The sequence below is a fragment of the Garra rufa genome, chromosome 8 (genome assembly GCF_049309525.1).
Source record: "Garra rufa chromosome 8, GarRuf1.0, whole genome shotgun sequence".
In the NCBI taxonomy this organism is placed as follows: domain Eukaryota; kingdom Metazoa; phylum Chordata; class Actinopteri; order Cypriniformes; family Cyprinidae; genus Garra; species Garra rufa.
The window spans coordinates 40,845,318-40,869,162 of NC_133368.1; the positions used below are offsets into that span (position 1 = coordinate 40,845,318).

General features: G+C 32.7%; 2 protein-coding genes across 2 annotated transcripts in view; both read right to left on the reverse strand.

The window, feature by feature from the left end:
• Positions 1-10,790, reverse strand: part of itga4 (integrin alpha 4) — a 42,193-nt gene extending 31,403 nt beyond the window's left edge. The window contains exons 1-9 of the mRNA XM_073845979.1: positions 10,606-10,790; positions 9,847-9,959; positions 7,272-7,369; positions 5,726-5,855; positions 5,536-5,603; positions 5,328-5,457; positions 1,957-2,042; positions 1,366-1,428; positions 1,144-1,281 (exon numbers count right to left, since the gene is read on the reverse strand). Of these exons, the coding sequence (XP_073702080.1) occupies positions 1,144-1,281; positions 1,366-1,428; positions 1,957-2,042; positions 5,328-5,457; positions 5,536-5,603; positions 5,726-5,855; positions 7,272-7,369; positions 9,847-9,959; positions 10,606-10,790 (1,011 nt within the window). The remainder of the gene's footprint in view (positions 1-1,143; positions 1,282-1,365; positions 1,429-1,956; positions 2,043-5,327; positions 5,458-5,535; positions 5,604-5,725; positions 5,856-7,271; positions 7,370-9,846; positions 9,960-10,605) is intronic.
• A 2,629-nt stretch (positions 10,791-13,419) lies between these two features.
• pde1a (phosphodiesterase 1A, calmodulin-dependent) overlaps positions 13,420-23,845 on the reverse strand; it is a 101,109-nt gene continuing 90,683 nt past the window's right edge. The window contains exon 5 of the mRNA XM_073845109.1: positions 13,420-13,474. Coding sequence (XP_073701210.1) covers positions 13,420-13,474 — 55 coding nt within the window. The remainder of the gene's footprint in view (positions 13,475-23,845) is intronic.

The following is a 23,845-nucleotide window of genomic DNA, read 5'->3' on the forward strand; positions in this document are numbered from 1 at the left end:
AATTTTGAGACTGTGGGAAAAGGAAACGTGTTCTGTCGGTATGGCCTTGGTGGTCACGATCAAAGCCACTATACATACGTTTGCACTGAACAAACATCACAGTCAGATAAGACAGCTCTAAATATGTAGATGTGTCATTTCATCAAATGCATTACAATTTTAAGTACAATTTTAAGTGTACTGTCCTAAAATGACCAACAGTACAGTTAGGAATATATGGGTGAATCTTAATCTACAATCTACAAATGCTTAGAAAAATAATTACATTCTTAAATAACATATAATATCAAATATATTAAAAATGTGTATATATATATATATATATATATATATGTATATGTATATATATAAAATGATTTAATAAAATATTAAATGTATTTATTATTTAATACAACAATTTTAAATTTATAAAAATATTATTAAAACATTTCAAATAAAAGTAAGTTTACATCTGGGTAGTATTTGATGTAATGCTTTTAATTTATGCTAATTTACATATATAAAACAATAAAATAATATTCATTTATTTATTTGTGCATGCTAAGGTCTAATAAATTTATGTGTGTATGTGTATACACAAAACTATTTTTAAAACTACTTTTGGTGATCGTAAAAACAAGCAAACAAACAAACAACTGTTTTTATTTTTAGGGTGAACTATCAATGTGAGGTTAACTTGTAAGTATGTATCAAAACACAATAATATATGAAACCCTGTACTACAAAACCAGTCATAAGTAGCATGGGTATATTTGTAGAAATAGCCAAAAATACATTGTATAGGTCAAAACTATCGATTTTTTCTTTTATGCCAAAAATAATTAGAATAATAAGTAAAGATCATGTTCCATGAACATATTTTCTAAATTTCCTACCATAAATATATCATAATTTAATTTTTAAATGGTAATATGCATTGCTATAAACTTCATTTGGACAACTTTAAAGGCGATTTTCTCAGTATTGTGTTTTTTTTGCACCCTCAAGATTGCAGATTTTCAAATAGTGGCATCTTGTCCAAATATTGTCCCATCCTAACAAACCATACATCAGATGATAAAATGATATAAACCTCAATTTCAAAAAATGTACCCTTATGACTGGTTTAGTGGTTCAGGGTCATACATCATGTCACTATCTCACCTCTCCCTGGTTTATGTAGACATGTACGCGTCCTTCCTCCCTCACTGAGCTGAACATAGGAGCCCCAACCAGCAGATCGGACAGTCCATCTGAGTTCAGGTCAACAGCACATACACTAGCTCCATAATAAGAGCCGAGCTGTAAACAGGAGCAAACATCACAATTGTGTTCATTCAGCAGGAACATACTTTAATAACACTTAACATTCTTGAAATTTCTTACCTTCTTGCCCTTGGTTTTGGCCACGATTTTCAAAGTGTTGCCCTCAATCCTGAATACGTAGGCCTGGAGTAAAAGACAACACCGGAATATGGTAAATGGGAACTGTAACACACAGTAGCCTAACAATGGATTGTATATGCTTGTGAATGAAATACATTTCCGTATAGTTTCATCACAAATATGAATAGTGGCTCCCAGTCTCTATTTCTTTGGTAAAATCATTAGACACCAGACTGTTACTCAGAAAACTCATAAACACTGCAAACTCAGCACATCTGCAAATAAAAACCTATTTCCTTTTCCGCACAGATGGAAGAAGAGTTCAGTTTAACTGATTTACCGTTCACAACTGTCTACAGGGTAGATGTCAGGAGGGTCTCATATCTTCAGTATAGGGCATTTAGAAGATTGTTATTATGCTACAAAAACCCACAGGCTGTGTCAAATTTCTTCATTTGTTTAAGGACTTTCCTAGCCCAGCCTGATAACCGAACTGGACAACTGCAACATGTAACTACTTAAAAATAGGGTCTGTTCTAATAATGATCAGATTATTATGAAGATGATGGTGACGGTGTTGTTAACCCTTACTTTACCAGTCTGTTCATGCTGGGGAGCACCACCCACTATCTCAGTGCTTTGAGAATCTAGAAAGTGTCCCGCACTTACAGCATAACCTGATGGGAGGAAAAAAAACAGACATTGTGGTGAAATATTTCAAATGCCCATTCAAAATACTGTAAAACTGTATAAACAAAATAAAAAGCAATTATTTAAAGTCCAATTAAAAATTTAAATTAAAATGGAGACATGAAAATGAAATTAATTCAAAATATTAATAAGCCAATGATACTAAAATAACACTGCTAAACTACTAAAAGTTACTCTTTCAGTGACAATAAATCACATTTGCAACCCTGGACCACAAAACCAACCGCAAGAAGCACGGGTATATTTGTAGCAATAGCCAAAAAAACGTTGCATGGATCAAAATTATTATTTTTCTTTTATGCCAAAAAATCTTTAGGATAATAAATAAAGATCATGTTCCATGAAGATATTTAGTAAATTTCCTACCATAAATTTATCAAAACAATTTCTGATTAGTAATATGCATTGCTAAGAACTTCATTTGGACAACTTTAAAGGCTTTTTTTTTTTTCAATATTTTGATTTTTTTTTTTTTTTTTGCACCCTCAGTTTCCAGATTTTCAAATATTTGTATCTAGACCAAATACTGATTATTTATTTCGTTTTCAGATGATTTATAAATCTCCATTTAAAAAAAATTGACCCTTATAACTGGTTTTGTGGTCCAGGGTCACATTTATGGCTTGAATAAAAACTGTTAATTTAGATGTTACAATGCTTTTAGTTATTGGAAAAGGATCTGTTATAGAGAACCTTCACTAACCATCTATCTTCTATCTGATGAAATACAAATACAATTGTATATTCACTATAGACATTATTTAATTTTATTAAACCTACATGACTTTTCAGGCTTGGAAATGACATTTTTCTTCATGTTTTCTATGACAGCAGGAATCCTGTACTAAACATGACTGTATGGCATGAAGATATTGAGATATTATACACAGTATTATAAACATTAACATTATGATTCTCTATAAAGTTGCCTGTAACAATATATTTTGTGAAAAGCGCTTTACAAATAATTTGGACTTGACTTAGTCTGCCTTATTACTAGCAGATGAACCCAAGAAATCACATGTACATAATACAAGATCAATGACTAAAATTAGGCGTTTGTTTATAAAGTATGGATATCGTAGGTTGCCAAGAGATCAAAACAAAGTGACATGTTAGCCATATTTTGCAACAGTTTGATGCTCACACATTATGCAACAGTGTCTGTTTCCTGTTTAAAAAGAAAAACGTTATGCCTTATAACAGCAAGTGTCTGTTTCCTGCTGCACTTCTAAGAAGCTGATGATCACTGGATTATATTTTACATGCATAAATATGAATCATTTTACCAAATTAGATCACTGCATGAGCCCTAATCCCCAAAAGACATAACCATAAAAAAAACCCACAAACCATGCAGTAGCTCTGATAGGGAATTGCCTGAAAAGTAAATCCCTATTCGGAAAGGCACGGAAAATGAATAAAATGTTCCACGGAGTCACTAAATGGACATGGTTAGCTGCTTGTTAGCAGTAGCCTGTTACATTACATTACATAAAATTTTACTTGCCACAATGGAGTTAACTCTGCACTTTGAGAGATGACTGATAGGACAATGGTGAATGATTTGCAGACGCTGAGCAACACTGACAAACATCTAATCTTGTAAAATGTGTGGTTAGTACTGTCACACCGCAGTATACACAAGAGTAGTGTGATAGCGAATCTCGAAAGTGAAAATAAGAAGCGAATCCGCATTCAAAAGCAAATTTAATACCCCACATTTGAACTGACGCCCGCAATTTATCTACAGGTTTAGAGCCGCGCGATTATGAATTAATAAGGAATTATGATTTTTTTTTTTTTTTTTTTCAAATAGAGATCACGATTCTGCCCTGATTTTGAACTTAGCAAAATAGCATAATTTACAAGAGGCTGTGACAAAACAATAATTGCTGCAGTCTATTCAAAAAGGTTTTATTGATTTGAATGACGTGTTTAAAAAAAATTAGTTTGAATAAATGATTCAATGACTCACTCACAAATACTTCAAGTTTTATTACTGAATGAATCAGCGTTTTTGATAGAATCTCTTGAATGAATGATTTAATGACTCACTCATAAATACTTAACTTGTTTCAATACTGAATGAATCAGCATTTATTTTTAAACTCTTGAATGAACGATTCAATGACTCACTCATAAATACTTTACTTGTTTCAATACTGAATGAATCAGCATTTTTGAACAAATCTCTTAAATTAACGATTCAATGACTCACTTATTAATACTTCACTTGTTTAATTACTGAATGAATCAGCATTTTTGAACGACTCTCTTGAATGAACAATTTAATGAATCACTCATAAATACTTCACTTGTTTAATGACTGAATAAATCAGCATTTTGAACTAATCTTTTGAAAGAACAATTCAATGACTCACTCATAAATACTTCACGTTTTATTACTGAATAAATCAGCATTTTTGAACAAATCTCTTGAATAAACGATTTAATGACTCACTCATAAATACTTGTTTCATTACTGAATAAATCAGCATCTTTGAACGAATCTCTGATCTCTTGATAAATGATTCAATGACTCAATCGTAAACACTTTACTTGTTTCAATACTGAATGAATCAGCATTTTGGAACAAATCTCTCGAATTAACGATTCAACGACTCACTCATTAATACTTCACTTGTTTCATTACTGAATAAAACAGCATTTTTTAACAAGTCTCTTGAATGAACAATTCAATGACTCACTCATAAATACTTGTTTAATTACCGAATAAAACAACATTTTTGAAAGAAATCTCTTGAATGAACGATTCAGTGACTCATAAATACTTCACTTGTTTCATTACTAGATAAACTATAAATGGTTGAAAATACTATAACTATAAATGTTTGAAAAGACTGCTTGTGAAGTGGTTTTATATCTAAACACAATAACTGCTCTCATAGTTTTGGAATGATCCAGTATGACTTTATCAAAGGTTTAATAGACACAGACGAATCGTTGTCATTTAGAAATAAGACCGTGTGGGTGACAGAATTGAGACTGCAATCTTTTAACGATTAATCATGCAGCTCTATACAGTTTAATTATCCAACAATATAATTGTGAGAGAAACCATTGAAATATTTTATTCCATTTACTTTCTAAACACGGTATTCAGATTCAAGCACATCCGAGTTGGGTTCTTATCTTAGGAGGGAGCACAAAGTTGCCTACAGTCTTTTGCGGATAGATTACTAGGATGTGTAACAAAGCAAATAAGTTCAAATAACTAGGGAACTCACCTAAATAGCTGCCATAGAGAACTTCGCTGTCATCATCCACATAAGCAGCTGAAATGTCGCTTGAGGTGTTGTAGACAAGAACGGATCCGGTCCAGTATGAGGTCCCAGGAGCTCCCATGACCATCAGCTCCTACAAACACAATATATTGTTACCAAATCGACTGAATTCAATGTCAGCCCAATCAAATGCCATAAACGTTCTTTATACCTCTGTGAAAAAGTTTGATATTCCAGCTTGACATGAGCCGTAACCTTCACCAAACTTTCTTTGATGATCTAAAAAGAGAAAAAGAAAACTATTGCTCATTTGACACTAAGGAATAATTAGTTTTTTTGGTTATGCTGAGTAAACCTGTGAACCACAAGCTAACCAATACAGAAGTAATAAAAATCTGTACCTTTATAGCAGGGGATAATATGATTGGCGTGTTTCAAATCTGGGCTGAATCTGAAGCAAACACCATGTGGCAGCTTGTTCTGATTGTCTCTACTAGAGTAGTAGATATTCTTCCACCGATGTCCACATGCCTAGAATTTAAACCAGCATAGAGTGCATTTACTCACAAAATAAAACCATAAAGAATGTAAACAAACAGTCATGAGCTAAGATTTTGGGTTTTTGAAAGAATTCTTCTGTGCTTACCAAAAGCTGCATTCATTTGGTTAAAATACAATAGAACAGTAATACTGTGAAATATTATTACAATTTAATAGCTGTTTTCTTTTTATTATACACTACTATTCAAAAGATTGGAAAAGTAAGATTTTATGATCTCTTCTGCTCACCAAACCTGCATTTATTTAATCCAAAGTACAGCAAATATTTTACTGTTTAAAATAATTTAAAATATATTTTCTATTTGAATATATTTTAAAATGTAATTTATTCCTGTGATTTCAAAGATGAATTTTGTCATTACTTCAGTCACATGATCCTTCAGAAATCATTCTAAAATTCTGATTTGCTGCTCAAAAAACATTTATTATTATTATGATGTTGAAAATAGCTGAGCAGAATTTTTTCAGGTTCTCTGATGAATAGAAAGTTCAGAAGAACAGCATTTATCAAAATTGAACTTTTTGTAACATTATAACTGTCCTTATCATCACTTTTGACCAATTTAAATACAAGTATTTATTTCTATAATTTCTTTCCAAAAAAAAAAATCAGGAATAAATTACATTTTAAAATATATTCAAATAGAAAACTGTTATTTTAAATAGTTAAAATATTTAAATATTTTACTGTTTTTGCTGTACTTCAGATTAAATAAATTCAGGCTTGGTGAGCAAAAGAGACGTCTTTCAAAAAATATATATTAAAAATCTTCCCATTCAAAAACTTTTGCCTGGTAGTGTCTTTTAAAATCAAATTTATTCTTTTGATGGCAAAGCTGAATTTTCAGCAGGAGTCAATTTTCCAGTCTTCCAGCCAAATCATTCTGATATGCTGATTTGGAGCTTAATAATTATCAATTATTATTGGTGCTCTATTATTATTATAATCAATATTGAAAACAGTTTTTGCTGGTTAATATCATTGTGGAAACCATAACATTTTAGTGTCATTTCAAATAAATGAGCAGCATTTATTTAAAAGAGAAATCTTTTGTAACATTATAATTGTCTTAAATGAGAATTTTGGTCAATTAAATGTCTTCTTCCATTTTACACCAAAAATTTGAATGGTAACATGTCACGGTTTCCACAAAAACATTAAGCAGGAAAGCAACTGTTCAACACCGAAAATAATACGAAATGTTTCTTGTGCACCATAAAAGACTGGAGTATGATACTGTGATGTGAAATTTAGCTTTCACATCACAGGAATAAGTTACATTTCAAAATTTTCTAAATTGTAATAAAATTACACATTACAGTATTTTTGATCAAACAAATGCAGTCTTGGTGAATGCTGATGTACGCCTTGACCAAAAGACATACCAAAACATGGCCTTTTGAGGACTGCCGGGACAGACTCACACCCAGCCACTGGTTATCATTTTCTGCCATACAGTGTTTTCCACAGGTCCGTACACCTCCTGAAATCATGCAGTCAAATGTGCCTACATTAATATACAATCAATCAAGAGCCAAAACGCTTACTCTGGGAAACTGTGCAGCATGCTAGAGACAGTGCAAATGCTTTTCATCTCAAGCAAATTCACACCTGTGCATCACAAACTCAACGCTAAACAGCACAGGATGAGGAGCATGTGGTGAAACCTGCAAAAACCAATCTACAAATATCTCTGAGAGTAACATGAGAAGTAAAAATAAAAACTTGTTTCAAGTGCACAAGTGAAAAACTGCAGTTTTCTGAGCATCATTAATGAACCACATCCATTTCACACTATACTTGTAAGATTATTAGCAGCAACTAGATTTTGACATTTCTGAAGAAAGTGTTTTTGCTCTAACTACATAATGTGGTCTTGTAGATGGTTGCCAGGGTATTGCATGTGGTCGCTAAGGTATTTTGTGTGTTTTGAGCATGTGGTTGCATAGTGGCCCAAGTGAAAAGATCCCTAAAGGTCTCTAAATATGGCTCAGTCTCTCAATGAAAGTCTATTACAGTTGTTTTCAGCTATTTGAAAAGTAATAGCGCATGACTTCTCAAAAACCCATCTATAGCACAGTGAATTACATGCTACAGTTAGATACTAATGACTTGTTTAAACCCCTAACCCTAAGTATGAGCAATAATAATAGTGAAACATCTCTTAGCAGAAGCCACTAATAACGAAACCTTTTCAGACAACTAAACGAACATGTCTGCACTCCAGCCCAGCATTGCCTTTGGTGAAAATTGTTTAATGCCATTTCCTTCAACTAAACCGAGATATTTTATTTGCAAGCTATATATATCCTGTAGCTTGACCTACAAAGATGACTGTCCCCCATCCCTTGTTTCGGGTTGGGAATATAAGCATCCTCTTCCTGACAGGAGGAAACCCTCCACAGTCTGGCTGACCCCGCATGGGGCATTCACAGGACGTTTTCACAGTCAGGGGTCTAGAAAGCACACAAGTTCAATCAGAGCGCATTCAGAAGTGTGAAGTCTAAACGGTATAACGTGGTCAAATAGAAGTGCTTGACTGTTCAGAGCTTGTCTACAGCGAACGGAAGGAACAGTGGGAAACTTTTATAAATAACATAAACCCTGCTAGATTATGCAAAGTGTCTAACAGATCATTAAAGTACATTTAAATGGTCTGAAAAGTCATTGATTTATATTATACACTACCAGTCAAAAGTTTTTGAACACTAAGATTTGAAATGTTTTTTTTTTTTTATTATCTTCTGCTCACTAAGCCTGCATTTATTTGATCTAAAGTACAGCAAAAGCAGTAATATTGTGAAATATTTTCCCTATTTAAAAGAACTGCTTTCTATTTAAATATATTTAAAAATGTAATTTATTCCTGTGATCAAAGCTACATTTTCAGCATCATTACTCCAGTCTTCAGTGTCACATGATCCTTCAGAAATCACTCTAATTTGCTGATTTGCTGTTCAAGAAACATTTTTTTATTATTATTGTCATCAATATTTAAAACGGTACATTTTTTTCAGGATTCTCTGATGAATTGAAAGATCCAAAGATCAGCATTTATCTAAAAAAAAAGCTTTTGTAACATTATACATTATATAATTCAAAAGCTTTAAGTCAGTATTTTATTTTTATTTTTGGGGGTGAATAAAGAAATGATAGAAATCAATACTTTTATTTAGCAAGGATGCTTTAAATTGATCAAAAGTGATAATAAAGACATTTATAATGTTACAAAAGATTTATATTTCAGATAAATGCTGTTCTACTGAACTTTCTATTCAAAGGAATCTTGAAAAAATCTACTCAGCTGTTTTCAACAACAATAATAATAATGATGATAATGTTTTTTTGAGCAGCAAATGAGAATATTAGAATGATTTCTGAAGGATCGTGTGACTGGAGTAATGATGCTAAAAATTCAGCTTTGAAATCACAGGAATAAATTACATTTTAAAATATATTAAATAGAAAACAGTCGTTTTAAATATTACAAATATTTCAAGATTTTACTGTTTTGCTGTACTTTGGATCAAATAAATGCAGGCTTGGTGAGCATAAGAGATGTATTTTAAAAACATTTAAAATCAAAAACTTTTGACTGGTAGTGTATAGGTACACTATTCAAGACTATTAGTGAAAATGCTATTTTTTTTGTCTTTGTTTTTGTTATTTTCTTTGTCCCCTTTTAAATGGCAGCATGACCTAAACAAGAATTCTGTACTTAAACTGAATAAAAACAAAATCCAAAAACTTGTTTTTCCAGGATTAAATGTGATTTCAAAGCTTTAATGAGCTTTTGGTCCCCACATGAACTACTGATCTCTTAAGCATTGGTACTCTAAAATAAACTTATTGCCAAATAACCAGAGCAACCTTTTTAAAAATTAACCTAGTTAAGTCAGATTGCAGATAAAACAAACAAGAAAAGCTGAATTTTTTGAAGATAAGGAAGGGAAGACCTACCAACAGGGAGCTGCTCACACTGTAAGCTCCCCACACTGCAGTTGTAGATGGCTCCAGGATTTTTGATTTGAGGATAAAAGCTGGAATTAGCCACAGGCGCTCCAACTATAAGCCTTAACAATAAATATGACGTTAAACACAATCTTGAGAAACTACCAATGAATTTGATCATCACTTGCGCCTTGGCAGTTTATGCATAAAGTGTCTTTCACCACTTTTGAAACCAACATCAAGATTTCAGAATGAATGATTAATGATAACTAAATAAAAGGCATGCACAATAATAGAAAAATGTTGTTTCATGAATCCAGGGTCTGAAATTACCCATAGCTCAGGGCAAAAGAAACTCTTACAGATATGCTCATGTGAGAAATGCTCATATGAGCAAGTTCTTCCACAATATCTGATGCATTGCATAATATTTCACTATGTTCCAGACTTTGAATTAAAAACTAATAAAGTCATTTCTGAACCTGAAACAATGAATGTAAAGAACCACTCCCATAACTCTAAAGCTTGAAACAGTGATAATTACATCAAAATATACTGTCAATTGGAGAAAAAAAAAACATGCTAGCAGAAAGTTTGATGTTGAATGCAAAGATGAAAGCCATAGTTATTCACACTAAGAATATACTTTATTTAATGCTGGTCAGAAATACAAACTAATGTACTAGAAATGTAGAAAATGCCCCTGAGTTGCTCATTCATACTTGACTTACATCATTAAAACTTCTCATGCCTGTTTAATGTACTTACCATGCGTTCTCAGCATGCTGATGAAGAAGAACCGAGTATCCGAATAATGATCCTTTGGGTCCTTGGAAAACTAAAGGATGCTCCACATCCAGATTATAGCAGTCACACAGAATCAACAGGTACCACAGAATCCCAACTACAGATCTCCACTTCAGCAAACCTCTGGTGAGCAGTGAAGAAATCATCTCGTCAACAGTCATAGCACCACACAGAACACGAAGAAAAGTCACTTCTGCCTTAAAACAAAAGTGCAAAGAGTTCGAATAAACTTTTGGTTAAGATATCAGGAAGTTGTCATTGTAGTTGTGAGCTCACGATGTGCGCTCGCCTGTTGCGCTCTGGCATCTCATCTGCTGGAGCGCGCCTCGCGTTTCATGACGTCACATCGCTTATGAGTCAAGGGAAGCCTTTGAAGTGAGTACTGTCTCGGGCGCGCCGCAGGGGCGGGACCGCGCTGAGCGCGCCGGACAGCGGACGCTTCTGACACGCTTAAAGGTCTCCAGAGTGGAAACTAAGGAAATGATGAAGAACACGATGTATTAACAGTCATATGTTCTGTTTTACGCCCCAAACCACAACGAACACCTCAAATGTAGTAACGCTTTTTCCTAATTTTATGAGAACTGATTAGAAACACGATCTAACTTGACCACATTGCTTGGATTTCTTGTCTGAACGCTAATGCTACTGTAATTTATAAATCAACCAAATAAAACAATTTAATGTAATTATATTTGAAACTATACTGTATTAAAGGACTTCACAATAAGGTTCATTAGTTAACATTCTTTTACAGCATTTATTAATCTTAGTTAATTTCAGCATTTACTGCATTATTAAAATCACAACCGTCATATGTTCTGTTTTACGCCCCAAACCAAACACCTCAAAACTTATGCTTTCTCCAAATTTCATAAAAACAAAATCTAACTTGACCAGATTACTTGGATGTGTAATATAATGCCAATTTATAAATCAACTAAATAAAACCATTTAATTTTGTTTTATATTTGAAATTCTACTGTATTAAAGGACTTCACAATAATGTTCATTAACATTCTTCTACAGCATTTATTAATCTTAGTTAATTTCAGCATTTACTCATTTACTAATGCATTATTAAAATCACAACCGTCATATGTTCTGTTTTACGCCCCAAACCAAACACCTCAAAACTTATGCTTTCTCCAAATTTCATAAAAACAAAATCTAACTTGACCAGATTACTTGGATGTTTAATATAATGCCAATTTATAAATCAACTAAATAAAACAATTTAATTTTGTTTTATATTTGAAATTCTACTGTATTAAAGGACTTCACAATAATGTTCATTAACATTCTTCTACAGCATTTATTAATCTTAGTTAATTTCAGCATTTACTAATGCATTATTAAAATCACAACAGTCATATGTTCTGTTTTACGCCCCAAACCACAACAAACACCTCAAAAGAAGGTATGCTTTCTGCAAATTTCATAAAAACTGATTAAAAACACGATCTAACTTGACCAGATTACTTGGATGTTTAATATAAACGCTAATGCTAATTTATAAATCAACCAAATAAAGCAATTTTATATAATTATGTTTTATATTGGAAATTATACTGTATTAAAGGACTTCACAATAAGGTTCATTAGTTAACATTCTTCTACAGCATTTATTAATCTTAGTTAATTTCAGCATTTACCAATGCATTATTCAAATCACAACCGTCATATGTTCTGTTTTACGCCCCAAACCACAACGAACACCTCAAAAGAAGTTATGCTTTCTCCAAATTTCATAAAAACAGATTAAAAACAAGATCTAACTTGACCAGATTACTTGGATGTTTAATTTAAATGCTAATGCCAATTTAAAAATCAACCAAATAAAACAATTTAATGTAATTATGTTTTATATTTTAAATTATACTGTATTAAAGGACTTCACAGTGAGGTTCATTAGTTAACATTAGTTAACATTCTTCTACAGCATTTATTAATCTTAGGTAATTTCAGAATTTACTAATGCGTTATTAAAATCACAAGTTGTGTTTGTTAACATTAGTTAATGCACTGTGAACTAACATGATCAAACAATAAATGACTGTATTTTTATTAACTAACATTAACAAAGATGAACTAATAGTGTAAGAGCTTAAATGTTTTGTTTGTTTGTTCATGTTAGTTAATACATTAATGTTAACAAATGACACCTTATTGTAAAGTGTTTCCAAAATAAATAACATTAAATCACTTAATTGACTTTAAAGAAAAAAAAAAAAGTTACTTAATATCACCTTTTTGAAAATAACACAACTGATCAAGTCTTAAAATCTGTCTACTGGGGTTTTAGGTCAGTAAAGACTACTGACATTACTATTAAGAAAACACTGAGAAAGTCAATTTTAACAGCACTTTGTAAGTAAGCAATTAAAACACTTTCAACAAGATTTTTTTTCCAAGTTATATGGTTGACTTGACACAAACTGCTTACATTTGTTCATACATAAACTTCAGATTTACAGGTCATGGAAGCAATTATAGAGGAATGCAATGGGTTTTATGGACAGTTGGTAATGTCTTACAGCACAAACAATGTACACAAATAAAGTAGCGCTTTTTTAAAGCTTTGTGAAAGCTCATTCAGTATGGGTTATGTCGTTCAATCTACTGCCTGTTCGTGACAATCTATCAGTCTATCAAACCATCTTTTCCATGATCCTTTTTCACTTTCATGAGAGCCTTATGACCATGACAAAGCAGATTGTTACGCACACACACACACACACACACACACACACAGTCTTATTAAATGTGTGAGTCTCAGGACGCCTCAGACACAATTCCCCTCTGAGTGATAATGCCGAGCGCACATGTGCTGTGGATAAGGAGCACAGTGTGAGTTCTGGGACATCATCAAGTCTCTCAGACACTCTTTAAGCACATTTGTGTGTCACTTTCTTGCTCTGAGACTCACAGTTTGTGTGTGCATTTCTTTCAGTACCTATCAATAGTTACAGCCGCTCTCTCCTTCCTCCATAGGGAAGAGTCCACAGAGACGCTTTAATAAGTGTGAAAGAGAGTCTTGTCTCTCTCTCTCTCACACACACTTTGTTTTTGAGAATGAGGGGCAATGAATGACCAGCCAGCTGCATTACTGACTTGGTTATTCTGGATTTTTGTATTTCACTTATTAAAAGTGCTTTTAAGCCATTTTTAAGATGCTTTTTCAATTTATGTACACTACTGTTCAAACATTTGGGTTGTTAAGATTTTTAAATATTTTTAAAAGACTCTTATGCTTACAGAGGCTGCTTTGTTTGAAAACTAAGCATTTGAATACATTTTAAAAATGCAATTTATTCCTGTGATGCAAAGCTGCATTTTTAGCATCATTACTCCGGTCTTCAGCATCACACGATTCTTCAGAAATCATTGTAATATACTGACTTGGTGCTTAAAGAATCATTTCTCATTATTATCTACTGAAAAAAAGTTTTGCATCTTAATATTTTTTGTGGAAATCGTGACTTTTTCTTCAGGTTTCTTAAATGAATACAACATTCACAAGAACAGCATTTGAAATAATAAATACACCCATAATGAAAAAAAAAAAAACCAATGTCACTTTTGATAAATTTTAATGCGTCCTTTCAAAGTTAAGTATCAATTACTTAAAGGAGACCTTTAATATAAGTTGGTGTCCCCAGAATGTGTCTATTGAGTTTCAGCTCAAAATACCCCACAGATAATTTATTATATAATTTTGAAAATGCCTATTTTGAGTGGAAGCAGAAACACACTGTTTTCGTCCATGCCTCTTTAAAGGTGCAATGTGTAATATTTAAGATGATCTCTAGACAGAAATGCAATATAGTATACATAACTATGTTTTCAGGGGTGTATAAAGACCTTACTTAATGAACAATTATGTTTTTATTACCTTAGAATTATCAGTTTATATCTACATACACCGTGGGTCCCCTCACATGGAAGTTGCCGTATTGTTTCTACAGTAGCCCTAAACGGACAAACTGCTCTACAGATCGCGTTTTATCACTGTTGTTCTAGCGGAAAAACACTGACACAATGATGAACATGTAACTATAATATTCACAATAACATCGTTTTATTGAATTATTAAGTAAATATAATTCCTTAATTTACGTTTTAAAAGAAACCTAATTACTCTTTGCTGTCTAAAACGACGACATCTTAATCCCGTGTGGGCCACCGTAGCTTCTGTAAAGGGAGGGGTGAGCGGTGGACGGGAGCCGTTGGTTACAATTCACAATCTCACCGCTAGATGCGGCAAAAATCTACACACTGCACCTTTAAATGCAAATGAGCTGCGGCTCCCCGCTCCCTTTTGAATTGCCTTTACAGCTCGTAGCTCAGATAGTCTGCTAAAAAAACATCTGTTTGGATTTTTTTATATTAGTTTAAACTTCCGATTTATGGTTTTCTGAGCGCACACATCCAAATCATGTGCATAGAAATTGGCTGCATGTGAGTACTAAACCAAGTTCTCTTTCATGTCTTATTGTGCTTAAACTGTCAAATACACACAAGTTCAGGTTAAAAACACACATACGTTCTAAAAACACAGTCGGTTATGTCTGTGAAAGTCATGGTGTTAGAACTGGTACACCGTTGTCACTTGTAATAACAAAATGGGGTGCCGTGCATGGAAACATGCAGATAAAGGGGCAGTAATATTATGTTAATATTCTCCCTTTTTTCACATGCTTGCAGAGAAAGACTTAACAAAAGAGTTACTGGGTTGTCCTTTTTCGCATTTTCTGGGTTGGTAGATGCACCAGGGAACCACACTTAAACTAACACACAAAAACATCAGATTTTCATGAAACTTAAAAATAAATCATACTGACCCCAACCTTTTGAACTGTTGTGGCGTTAACTGCATCATGCAAAATAATCAAAAATATGAGCCCCAAATCCCAACTAACTTGATATTGCAACACTGGCTGTTTGTTTGACCAGTGGCAAATAATGGGAGTGTTTGGGAAACCTGTTTGAAAACAATCATTACTTTTTTTACATATAAAGTTAATGCACAGAGATTACATGCTTCACCTTTACCTTTGCCGAGAGTCCAAGTTAAAAAACACATCTGTTTTGATAGAGCGGCCCTAATATTTTTACCCTTTAAGCAGAAACACGCTGTTTTTGTCCATGTCTCTTTAAACAACCTTCACAGTTATAACCAACTGTGTGTGTTTTTAACAATTTAAGCGCAATAAAACATAAGAGAACTTAGTTTTGTACTCACATGCAAAGTGACAGCTGCTTTCTTTGAGTGTACTTTGGATGTTTGCGGTCAGAAATCCATAAATCAGATGGTTGCTGCTCCCCGCCCCCTTTTCCATAATAGGGTTGTGCCTTTACAGCTTGTACATCAGATAAAAAAAAAACATCTGTTTGGTTTTGATTATCATGTCTATCATGCTGAAATGATGCCTTTCAAACCATATTAGTTTAAACTTCTGATTTATAGTTTTCTGAGCACTAACATCTAAAGTATGTGCACAAAAAGCTGCTGTCACATGGCATGTGAGTACTAAGCTAAGTTCTCTTTCATGTCTTATGGCGCTTAAATTGTCAAATACACACAAGTTTATATTAAAAAACACATAAGTAGTAAAAATGCAGTCGGTTATGACTGTGAAGGTCATGGTGTTGAACTGGTACACCGTTGTTGCTTGCCAAAACAAAATTCCGGCACCATGGGTGGAAATGTGCAGATTAAAGGGCAGTAATATTATAATAAGATCCCTTCATTTTTTCACATGATTGCAGAGAAAGGCTTACCAAAACAGTTACTGGGTTGTCCTTTTTCATGTTTCCTGGTTGGTAGATTCACAGAGGACCCAATTATAGCACATAGACACAGAAAAAGTCAGATTTTCATGGTATATCACCTTTAAAAATAAAAAAATATATTGAGCCCAAATTTTTTTTAACTGTTGTGGCGTTAACTGGATCATGCGAAACAATCAAAAATATAAGCCCCAAATCACAACTAGCTTGTTTTTGTGCATCTCTTTAAAAATATATATATACAGTCATAACCGTTTTTGTAACATGTTTTTAACATAAACTTGTGTATTTGACAGTTTAAGCGCAATACGACATGAAAGAGAACTTAGTACTCACATGTTACGCAACAGCTGCCTTCTGTGCGCGTATTTTGGATGTTTGCTCCACATCCCCTTTCCAGAATAGGGCTGTGCCTTTACAGCTTGTACCTCAGATAAAAAAAAATCTGTTTGGTTTTGATTATCATGTCTATCATGCTGAAATGATGCATTTAAACCATATTAGTTTAATCTTCTGATTTTTGGTCTGAGGTATGTGCACAGAAACCGGCTGTCACAGGGCATGTGAGTACTAAAGTAAGTTCTCTTTCATGTCTTATTGCACTTAAACTGTCAAATACACACAAGTTTGTTAAAAACACACAGTTACAAAAACACAGTCAGTTATGTCTGCGAAGGTCATGGCGTTAGAACGGGTACACCGTTGGTGCTTGCTAAAACAAAATGTCAGTACTGTGGGCGGAAATGTGGAGATTAAAGGGGTGGTAATATTATAATAATATCCCTCCATTTTATCACATGTAACTGTCAGGCTTACCTAAACAGTTACTGGGTTGTCCTTTGCATTTTCTGGATTGGCAGATGCACTGGGGATCCGATTATAGCACTTAAACACAGAAAAATTCAGATTTTCATGATTTAAAAAAAAAATCATTGACCCCAAACTTTTGAACTGTTGTGGAGTTAACTGAATCATGCGAAACAACCAAAGCATGACCCCCAAATCCTAACTAGCTTGATATGGCAGCACTGCCTGTTTGTTTGACCAATGACAAATAGTGGGAATGTTTGGGAAACCTGTTTGAAAACAATCATTATTTTTTATATTTACAATAAAGGCACATAAATTAGACAATTCACCTTTAAACTTTGCTGAAAGTCGAATGCTTTTAAAAAAAAAAACACATCTGTTCTGTCCAAGAGAGTGGCCCTAATATTTTCACCCTTGCTGAAGGAGTTTATGAAATCTGTTTCTGGATAAACAAACAATACTTACAGCATGTTAGGGGACAAAAAGGGGGCTGATTTGTGGAAACTTCTGGGAGGTCCTGAAAAAAAAAAGAGTGAGAAAAGGAATGAACTGAATTTTCAGAGGTGCAACAGTTGTTAAATTCACTAACGTGCAAATGCAAAGAGCAGAAAAGGAGCAAAGGTCATATAAGGGATGACTAACTCTTCACGGATATTTTGCATGGTCATTGCAACGCATATTGCTGAGGTTTGCGCAAGACACCACGTGCAAAGCATGGAAAACACATGCACATACATGTATAGTATATATGGTTCCACATTTAGCCAAATGCATTTCACAACTTCACTTTTCATGCTCCCCTCCACATCACAGCTCATAAACACCAGACAAAACATTCCTACATTGATTTCAGGTGAAAGGCTGCAGGGTGTGTGTTTTAAAAATTTATTTCCTTCTATCGCAACAAGAAAATTAAAATGGTATTTAAATACTATTATACATATTAAAAATGTAATTTGTCAATTCTAATTAAGTTTAAGTACTAAAAAGTAAAATCTAGATATACATACACACACATTATATATGTAAACTAAATATATTTTATTACTAATAATGCTACAGTATATAAATAAAATTAACACATCCCAACCAGCCCAATAGCATTCTTATCTTGCAGGATCTTTTTGCCTAATTAATGGCAGATGCATGGCATGCTGGTAAGATAGAAATTACACTAATTTAAACATCTTAAATGTGTTCAATGGAGTACAACACTCATATCAGCAACTAATAGCATCAAATTAGCCAAAATATTTAATAAATTATCATGTAAAGGGAAGGGGGGTGCACTTGAGGTACATTTATTAACATGCAAATTACAATAAAGCTGTATTAGTCAGGTTGCATTAAATATTAATATTAAACAAAATCCTTTACCATGAATCTGATTCCCTCCATTGCCATGTAGGTCATGACCTTCCAGTGATTCACAAACAGACTGGGAAAACTGTCCTTGCTAACACTGCCTGGATGGACCGCTGAGCATTTCAGCATTTGTGCTTATTCAAACCATGACATATATTGAGAATAAAAGCCATACATAATTAGATAAAGGGTTATTACAGCATTAGGGGATTATTTTGAAGCTGCAGATTAGTTAGAGCAGCACATGAGTGGAGTTATTCTAAAATGTGACCCAAATTCCTCTATCTTCTGGAAAGCTCCCATTCGGAACACATCGAGGGCATGCTGCTATCTGATCCTGCAAACAAAGTGGAAAGAGAATGGATCTGGTAAGATAAAATGAGGATTATAATGTACAATACTGATAAGAGAAAAAAAAAAAGTCATTTTCCTGTTCGCTCCATGGTGTTATGGCCTCTGAGAGTAGAAGTAATGCTTGATGAATTGCCTTGAACATCAAAACGTCCTTGTTATGTGAAACACCTCATGACCCTGGTGACGTCTCTGGAGCTGCCATAGAAAAGCAGCTTCACTAATCAGCAGGTCAGCATGGAATCTGCTACTTGATCTTCACATAAAGATCCACAAAATATGAATGTCCATTAAGTTCTGTAAGGTACAAAAGGCACAATACTGTGAATTCATGGCTGAAGGGAGTTGTTATGTCAAAATAGTGCCCTATTACTTTTATATAACATTGACTACATAAAAATATTAATAAAACACTGCTATGAAACAATAATAACAATCTGCAATCTGCAATGTATGGAAGCCCGTTTCCATCAAAAAAGGTCATTGTGACTTTTTATCTCACAATTATAGCTTTTATTCTATTTTTCTCTCATAATTCTTATTTCTCACAATTCTGAGTTTGGAAATGTGAAACAAACTTACTGATATGATCATCTGAAAATCTGAAGCACTTGTTTTTTTTTCCACATGCTTGCAGAAAAAGACTTACCAAAAGTTACTAGGTTATCCTTTTTGATGTTTTTGGGTTATTAGATGCACCGGAGATCAGATTATAGCACTTAAACATGGAAAAAGTCAGATTTTCATTTTATGTCACCTATAAATGCCCATAAAGTAAATCTATTTTACAATCTTTATTAGCAATATATTTTGGGCCATTAAAAAAAAAAAAAAAGTAAATATATTTTAATATCTATATTAACGATATATTTTTGGTTTTATCATGAAGAACACATAATTAAGGAATAAAATCTGATACCATACAGCAAAAATTACATGCGTTCTGGCCAAAATATTTCAAATATATGGTAAATATAAATTCAATTTTAAATTCCAAATGACAAAATACATTACAAAGTGTACATCAAGGGGCAAGAAAAAACATTTTCAATCTTTTTTAATTTAAAAAAAAATGTAAATACATTTTAAAATCTATATTAGCAATATATATTTGGGCTATTTAAAAAATAAAAATATTAATAATATATGTATATATATATATATATATATATATATATATATATATATATATATATATATATTTTTTTTTTTTTTTTTTTTAATGGCCCAAATATATATTGCTAATATAGATTTTAACATGTATTTACATTTTTTTTAACTGACCTTTTTTTGACTATTTGTAAATATATGTATATATACATTTACATTTGCGAACACTATGCTAAATATTGACTGTATATATATATATATATATATATATATATATATAAATATAAATATATACAGTCAAGCCCGAAATGATTCATACCCCTGGCAAATTCTGACTTAAAGTTACTTTTATTCAACCAGCAAGTTTTTTTTTTTTTTGACCGGAAATGACACAGGCTTCTGCCAAAAGATAATAATACGATGTACAAGAGACATCATTGTGGAAAAAAATATTTCTCAGCTTTTAGTTACATTTACAACAAAAAGTGGCATGTCCAAAATTATTCATACTCTTTGCAAACTGTCACAGTCGATGGAAAAATTCAAAGTTCTATACCATTCCAAATAGTCCAAGTTGTTCTAAAGCATCCTAATTACCCTGATTCATTGGGAACATTGGACACTGGACAATGGACATTTCAGCACGACAACGACCCAAAACACACAGCAAAAGTGGTGAAAAAATGGTTAGCAGACAAAAAAATATTTTATATTTATTTATATTTTGAAATCTATATAAGCAATATAATTTGATAATACAGTTTTTACACTGCCTGCTAATCAGTCTACAACGAGGCTTCAGACTTCTCAAAGCTGCAGAGATTCTGCAGGAGGCTGTTCTTGGCAGATATTACTATCAGCAGAAATGCTAATGGGATTCACCTCTTACCTATGCAGAGCCAAGAATGTGGCCTCACAGCGGGATAGAGACCTTCTCTCCTTCCCCCGCTACTGTTCCAGAAACTCTTTCCCCATGAGATCCCTACCTTCACCACCTTTCAATTACTGACGGCAACATTTAAGGAGACATAAAAACATTTCAGAGGATGTTAAAGTTAGGACCACTCAGACTTGTTGCCTGTTTGCTGTTTTACAAGAAAAATTTAGATGTTAATGAGTTCCTGTATGAACGTAAAAATTAGGACCGGGAACCTTGTTTTGGTATTTTTTACACAAAAATGAATGTAGAACTTCTTGAGTGTTAATGGCTCTGACCTCCATATTGTGAAACTATAGGAAAAACTTAAAATCAAACATTCAGCAAGTTTCTTTTACAACAGAAGACAAATCCACTTAGATTTATCATTTATAAATCATTTTAAGGCATACAATCTGATGCCCATTCAGCAAAAAATACATGATTTCTGGCCAACATATATTTCAAATATATAGTAAATATATCAAATAGAAATTTAAAATTGAAAAAAAAAATTTAATTTAAACATCCAAAGGCCAAAATATATTACAAAATGCACATCAAAGGGCAAGAAAACTAATTTTCAATCTAAAAATGCCTTTTTTATATGTATATGTTATATACATATACTTACAAATGGCCAAAAATATTTGAGAAAATAATAAATCAGGGGGAAAAAGCTGAAAAAAAGATAAAAAAGTTTTATATTATAAAATCTAGTAACATATTTTGGGTTTTATCATTAAGAAAACATTATTAAGAAATAAAATCTGATACCCATACAGCAAAAATTACATGCTTTCTGGACAACATATTTCAAATATATGGTAAATATGTCAAATAGAAATTTTAAATTGAAAAATAAATTCAATTCAACTTCCAAATGACAAAATATGTTACAAAATCAAGGGGCAAGAAAATACTAATTTTTTAATCTAATAATGCATTTGGGTATTTTTTTTTTTTATATGTATATAGGTCAGGAAAAAAAGCACTGTAAATACATTTTAAAATCTATATTAGCAATATATTTTGGGCCATTTTTGGAAAAAACAAAAATAATTGTAAATATATATTAACAAAATATTTTGTGCCATTTTTTTAAAAGAAAAAAAAGTAAATATATCTTTTATAAATTTTATATTGGCAATATATTTTGGTTTTTATCATTAAGGAGTTATGAGATTTATTATTAAGAAAATATTATTAAGGAATAACATCTGACAGCCATACAGCAAAAATAACAAATATATGGTAAATATATCCTTTGGGTAATCTTTTTTTATGTATATGTAATATACATATTTACAAATGGCCAAAAATATATAAGAAAACAATAGGTCAGGAAAAAAAGCATTGAAATTGTTTAAATATATTTTAAAAATCTATATTAGCAACATATTTTGGGCCATTTTTGAAAAAAAAAATGTATGTAAATAATATATTTTTAAAAAAAAATCTATATTAGCAATATATTTTGGGCCACAATATTGTATATTTTGATATACTTAAAAATATCAAAAAACTGTTTTGCAATCAAAACTTAGATTTGAGTTTGAACTTTTTTATTATGTGAACTCAGTTGCCCCACTTCTGTCTATTTGTATTTCTCCAAATTAAAAAAAACAAAAAAAAAACAAAAAAAAACAAAAACAAAACACAAACACGAGACAAAGTTAATACTTAAATGAGACAAAACTGAGAACAAACTACGAAACCTCAGAGCAATATGATTTTACTCTGAGAACTGTCTGGGAGGTTTGGGGTGCTCAGAAGAGATATGATAAGAGGTAACATCAGTGACGGCACCCAAAGCTATCAGCAAAGATGAAGCCCAGCTGTGGCCGTGGCATTCCGTCTCCCAGGGGGCTTCAAATCTCAAAATCTTCCTCCTCTACCCTCTGTTTGAGGAAGCGATTTAAGAGACAAAGAACAACAGTATTCTAAAACAGTCACTAATTAACCCAATCTAGGACTTGTTAACTGGACTCAGATTTTGCAATGAACCAAATGTCCAACTCTATACAACAAACCCAAAAATAAAACATAAAAATGATTACCAAGAACTATGCAAAATCAATTACATGGCACATTAATTAGTATTAGTCAAACTACCAAGTGTTTGATTGGATTCGCAACAGTTATTTAGTTAGATTTTACCAAAATTTTGCATTGTTTTTTTTTTTTCAATCTCTCTGCGGACATTTTTGGGTTGCAACACACTGTAAACCACTAGCTTAGGATTTTAGTAGGCCGCCCAGCATTGTTCTATGTCCACAGATCAAGAAAAAGAGCAAAATGAAGTCATTTCTAAGAAACTACTTCTATGCAAAAATGTAACAACTCCGAAAAAGCCAGTGACACGACCTAATCAAGTAAAATAAAACCGGATGTACAAAACCAGGCAACTCTAGGCCCTTTGGGCAAACAAACGGTCACTAAATCGTCCACAGGCGCATATAGAGCCCAGCTAATTGAATCCATCAGCACATGAGCACAGCCGTGGAGAATGTGAACCTCAGCCATGGGAATAAGGACTATTTAAATCTTATGACGTTACGCTGCCGGGGAGCCGGCAGATCTCTCACGTGGGACTGTAATTAGTCATCATTACTTTTCAATCACTGGCTGTCGTTTTGAATTGACGTGAGGGAATTTTTGACAGTCATAACTGTACTTTCACTGGCCCTTGTTTCACCTGGCTTTAACTGTATCATTGTTTCATTTTATTCGATTACATCTGGTTGTGGTTACTCAAAATGTAACAAATGATTAAAAAATACTGATAATTAAAAATGCTTCCCATCATTTTGATAGATAAACAGGTCTTTTGTGCTTCGCTACTTTAGAAACCTT